Raw genomic sequence first — 6000 nt, 5'->3', positions numbered from 1 at the left:
TATTTTTACACTTGTATTATACCACACCTACGGGACGAGGGGTGTGGGAAGAGCCCTAGTGCTTCAGCACGTGCATACTTGCCAACTCCGAAATTCGGGTCAGTCTCACGGACTCCCGGGAGAGCTGGCGATTCTCCCGCATCTGGCCCATCTGCCTACTTCAATAAAATTAGACCTGGAATGTACGGGCTTAGGGGGCGGGGGCTTCATGATTTGCGTCATTCTGGCCCCGCCCCCAGTGATGTAATGCTTGTTTTACACTGTAAAAAAGACCCAAAACAGGCATTGCGTCACCGGGGGGAGGGGGGGGGGGAGCAAAATGACGCGAATCGTGAAGCCCCACCCCCTCCGCCCATACACCCCTCCTGCCCTCCAGAATCTCCTGGATCCGGCAAACATAAGGCTGACAAGTATGAGCAAGTGGCTGTTTCTCCTGGGGGAGGATGCAATTTTTACTGGCCCTATTCCGCAAGGCAATTCATTCCCATACTGAAAAGGCTAGAGCTGGTGGACATTATGGCAAGAGGACCCCATGCTGTTCCTAGCCTGTCATAGCCTACTGCTTGTAACAACGTTTTGGGGGGACATCACATAGTTTGTAATTGTCTAGATATTTTTTTTCCTTTTGTAAAAATGTAATTGATTTTGTACAGTCAGAGAGTACAGTATATATAGTAAAATGTAATACAATTGGGTATCCATACGCCCTGGACAGATACCTAAAAAGTATGTAGGAAAATCAAGTTTATATTCAAATTTAGATAACTTGGCCAAAAACTATTTTCTTAAAAGGCACTTTAGGCTCACAAACATACTTTGTTTAGAGGGTTTCTCTACCCAATTTTAAAATTGACCAGACCAAGCTGTGCATGGAGGTGCAGTTTGTTCTTCCTCACTTTATATTATATATATATATATATATATATATATATATATATATATATATATATATATATATATATATATCATTTTTGGACCTCCTGACCCCACCACATTCCCAGCCACATCAGCCTTTCCCATGAAAGCAGGCCACACTCCAAGAGGATTACCACACATGAGTAAGACTGACAGTTTGGGAGGCTATATTGGGCATTATGGGATAGAGACAAAAGAAATGGCTATAACTAATTCACATTCTGCACATAACAAGTATATAGTAGGTAGGCGAATACCTGCAACATAAACCATAGAGTTAATATTATTTTAAACAAATACTAAATAAATAGGCCATGAAAATAAAATAAAAAAATAAGTGCATTTTTACGAATTCAAAATGTTTATATGCATGTAACTCCTTTGCAATGTACTAGTTCAGATCTGGCACAATATATCTGATACAAATAAATAAAGTATAAGTTCACCTTTGTGGGTTTTATTGCTTTTATTTATTTTAACTAACATATGTATAATCAACCCAAGGGTGAAAATAGAATACGTAGCCCATCTTTAATCACCGGTTAGATACACTCTTTGTCAGAGTGGTAACCTGATAGTGCAGGGTCTTCATCTTCAGAGTTTCTGGTGTATTAAAGAAAGGTTATGGATTCTATTTACAAAATACAGTCATTGGATATATTATATTCATGGAATTTGCTGATGCTGATAGTTTGTCAAATTTACTCTTAGGGGGTATTCAATTGAAGGCGGGAGCGCCAAAAATCCCGCGCTCGAAAAATATCACCGTTAATACGTAAAAATGCTCAGGGAGCTGCGAGCTGAAATCCAGCGAGATATTACCGTATTAACGGTAATATTTTTGGAGCGCGGGATTTTCGGCGATTCCGCCGTCAATTGAATATGCCCCTTAGGGGTTTTTTTATGTTTTGACATCTCCAGAATAGCCCACCCTCTGGCTATTCAGTTAATGTAGCTGCTTCCATACATTCTGAATACAAGCTTACAACTCCTCACAAGAATCTTCATGTTAAAATTAAAGTCATGGAAATGGTAAAAGGAATTTGAAGTAATCCACAGTGTAACAAAAACCAAAACATATTTTACCAATTTTAAAACAAAGTAATCAAACTATTATTCCATTATTAATTATTGAACTTTATACAATCTATACCTAAAGAAGTATGTAGACTGCAACGAAACAGGAAAAAAGTGTAACTTAGTCAAAATCCATGGAAGAATGTCACATCCTTTGACTTGCATCACCCACCTCAGTTTAGTCCTTCGTTCGTATGTGTGTGAGCATATGTCGCTTCAGGTGGGGATCTTGGCGGAACGACTTTCCACACTCTGGACATTCAAAGGGTCTTTGCCCAGCATGCATGAGATAGTGGCGCTCAAGTTTGGAAGGGGAAAGAAAGTTTTTGGTGCACACACTGCACTTATAACTCTTCTGCAAAGCTCGAGTCCTCATTTTCTGAAGGGGACGTTCTGGATGGGACTTTGTGCTCCGACCTCTTGGTACAGTTACCCTGGCCTTCTTACAGGCCACTGGTTTTTGGCTCACGATTGACAAGTCCGTTGACTCAATTTCTACTTTAATTTCAGGAACTACAAAAGTCGTAACTCGATCAAGGTCTTGGATGTTTTCTGTTGGGCTAAAAGAGTGCTGAGACAATTGGTAGCTTATGTTTTCCTGTTGCTGACCAAATGTTGAATAATAATCTTCAAGCCCTCCCTGTGACCTGTGCAATGGAACTTTTTGCATGTGAGTTACCTGATGGCGTTTTAAGTGAGCAGACTGACGGAAATTCTTTCCACATTCAGTACATGTGAAGGGCTTTTGCCCAGTGTGGATAAGGTAATGCCTGCGTAGCTTGGACATAGAAGGAAAAGTTTTATCACACTGGTCACACTTGCTCACCTTGTGCCGTTGCAGTAAAATGCCTTGTGCCCCCTGTAGAAAATGGTGAAGTGTGTGACTCTCCTCCCCAGGGTCTCCATGCTCATAAGCAGTGAAAGCACTCTGTGTGGTTTGATTGTTTCCATTTCCCAGCATTCCTTGAAAATTGATTCCAAACTGATGATTTTGAAAATGATCTCCCATATGCATCTGAGGTTGCCCTATGTATTTTCTCCGTGATTTTCCTTTCTGTCGTGGATGCAGTTGGAGTACATTTCTGGGGGCTCCAAGCTGTTGGTATCCTGGCTCCCTGGTGTTTAGCTGTTCTGCTTCTCGGAGGTCTTCTGTTTTCAGCAATCGCCTAACTGGTTCCGAGACATTTGGAAGAATCTCATTGTCAGGGTTCAAATAAATTTCATGCAATTTCATCTGTTTAACAGATCCTTTGTTACAAATTCTTCTGGGATAAGACACTGTTTTGATTGTGTCTGCTAGTAAACATGTGTGGCTGTCCAGGATCTCCTGGGTCTCAAAGCACTGCTCACAGGAGGTACACTGGAAAGGAATAACATAGACAGAGAACACCTCTTCAGATTCCTCCTTGATTTCTAAAGATTCAGTTCTAGAACTCCTTGATTTGCCCCGAACATTAGATAGGTTCTTGTGCAACTCTTCATGCTTGAGAAGTTTTCCTGGTGTCTTAAAGGACTTCAAACACTGGTTGCACTGAAAGGGTTTCTCCTGAGTGTGAGTGAGCTGATGGATTTTCAGGTGTGTTTTCTGCCTGAAGGATTTTCCGCACAGAGCACAGGTAAATGGTTTCTGCCCAGTATGAATCATTAAGTGCCTCTCCAACTTTGAGCGAGAAGGAAAAACCTTATCACAAAACTCACAAAGTAGATGTTCAGGTTTCTTGTAAGCGGTCACATTCACAAAGTCACACTGATGAAGCAGTCGCTTTTCTTCACTTGCAAATGTTCTCTGGCACCCAAAGCAATAGACGGGTAAGGACAGGCACCTCCTCTGACGGGTAGCTAAAGACTTTTTGGCTGATCTCACTTCATTTGGGGGACCCTTAAGATGCATTTGTTGATGCTTTGAAAATGTCTCTGCATTTTTAAAGTGCCGGTGACAAATGTTACACTGAAAGGGAAGCATGTGGGTCATCATGTGCCTTTCTAGGTGCACTAACTGGCGAAATGTCTTGCTGCAGTCCTGGCACTGAAAGGGTTTTTGGCCAGTATGAGTGAGGTAATGCCTTGCCAGCTTTGAAGGGGTTTCAAATTGCTTGGAACATGCATCACAGCTGTAGGGTCTCCTTCGTGGGGCTTTCTTAAGAGTCTTGCCTTGCTGGGTTTTTAACATCTTTTCAGTAAGATTATTGTTTGGTTTCACATGACGTCAGGAATGGAGCAGAGATATCTGACTTCCTAAAGCCACAGCTGGTATGACGGGATCACATGAATGCACTTTAGTATGTACAGAGGCTGAATGTAGTCTGCTTCTGATCTGTGTTCTCTCTCCCGCAGTGTCAGCAGGACACTTCCTCAGGGCTGCAGCCTGCCTGTGCTAGCTGTTGTCAGCTACACATTGTTCTCCATAGCTGTTACGAATTCCTTTCCAGCGGAGTGTAACTGTAAAGTGTCTATAGATGGTTTGTTCAGGGCATTACTGTACCTCAGGGTGAGGTGAGGACAGCAGCCATAATCTGCACCAGGAAGTCCTTTGCCTGTGGCATGTCAGAGCTTCAGTCACTTGACATCATCAAAGAGAGTCTGAAGCAGCAGTGGCCATTTTTCATTTGGTATAGGAGTTACAGTGACTTTATTATGCAGATGCTACTGGCTGGGAAATTTGCATGTGTTGTGTTGTATTCAAACAACATGCACACACAAAAACATCACTGCACGGGTGTCATAGGAAGACGTGTATATGACAGACAGCGAAAAAATGGAGCAATGATTTTCTCTGTCATATGAACATATCCGTGTAAACATAATGTTTAATTTATAATGATTAGTGACCTAAACTGTATACATTGTACAAATTAGGTAAGTTTGAATCTAATTTAAGATTATATATAAAATATATACCGTATGTAAATTCATTCAAGGTTTGCTTGTTTTTACTTTACATTATTCTATTAAACACATCCAGTATGACATATTGCTTTTCATCATAACTAGAAGAACCTATCTTGGGATGTTTTCCAGATACAGACCTCCGTTCCGGATGCCTGAATGGGTCTGCAAGTATCATAACTACCCATTCTGGGTGCCGGAGTGGGTGTGCGAGTATGTTACCCATCCATTCCTGGTGCCGGAATTGGTCTAGAAGTACTATAGTTATCCATTCCAGGTGCCGGAATGGGTCTGCAAGTAACATAGCTATCCATTCTGGGTGCCGGAATGGGTGTGTGAGTACGTTACCCATCCATTCCTGGTGCCGGAATGGGTCTAGAAGTACTATAGTTATCCATTCCGGTTGCTGGAATGGGTCTGCAAGTACCATAGCGATCCATTCCTGGTGCCGGAATGGGTGTACGAGTACGTTACCCATCCATTCCGGGTGCCGGAATGGGTGTGCGAGTTTGTTACCCATCTAGTTCTGGTGCCGGAATGGGTCTAGAAGTACTATAGTTATCCATCCTGGTTGCCAGAATGGGTCTGCAAGTACCATAGCTATCCATTCCGGGTGCCAGAATGGGTGTGGGAGTATGTTACCCATCCATTCCGAATGCCGGAATGGGTCTGCAAGTACATTATCCATCCATTCCGGGTGCCGGAATGGGTCTAGAAGTATCATAGTTTTCCATTCCGGTTGCCGGAATGGGTCTGCAAGGGCCATAGTTATCCATTATGGGTGCCAGAATGGGTCTGCAAGTATGTTGCCCATCTATTCTGGGTGCTGGAATGGGTCTGCGAGTACCTTACCCATCCATTCCGGGTGCCGGAATCGGTCTAGAAGTACCATAGTTATCCATTCCGGGTGCCAGAATGGGTCTGCAATTACGTTACCCATCCATTCAGGGTGCTGGAATGGGTCTGCAAGTGCCATAGATATCCATTCCGGATGCTGTAATGGGTATGCGAGAACCTTACCCATCCATTCCGGGTGCCAGAATGGGTCTAGAAGTACCATAGTTATCCATTCCAGGTGCTGGAATGGGTCTGCAAGTACCATAGCTATCCATTCTGGGTGCC

At 42.8% G+C, this 6000-nt stretch overlaps 1 protein-coding gene across 1 annotated transcript; it reads right to left on the bottom strand.

Moving 5' to 3' along the window:
• Window positions 1-955: 955 nt before the first annotated feature.
• ZNF770 (zinc finger protein 770) lies at window positions 956-4517 on the bottom strand. The gene has a single exon (XM_075191830.1). The coding sequence runs from the start codon at window positions 4160-4162 to the stop codon at window positions 2171-2173; it is 1992 nt and encodes a 663-aa protein (XP_075047931.1). The 5' UTR covers window positions 4163-4517; the 3' UTR covers window positions 956-2170.
• Between the last annotated feature and the right edge of the window lie 1483 nt (window positions 4518-6000).

Source organism: Mixophyes fleayi, chromosome 12, assembly GCF_038048845.1.
Source record: "Mixophyes fleayi isolate aMixFle1 chromosome 12, aMixFle1.hap1, whole genome shotgun sequence".
In the NCBI taxonomy this organism is placed as follows: Eukaryota; Metazoa; Chordata; class Amphibia; order Anura; family Limnodynastidae; genus Mixophyes; species Mixophyes fleayi.
Note: the sequence above shows the minus strand (reverse complement) of the source record. Positions and strands in the feature narration are given on the sequence as shown.

Excerpts from the sequence above, each read along its gene's own strand:
- ZNF770 (XM_075191830.1), bottom strand. The coding sequence starts at position 4,162 with ATGTTAAAAACCCAGCAAGGCAAGACTCTTAAGAAAGCCCCACGAAGG.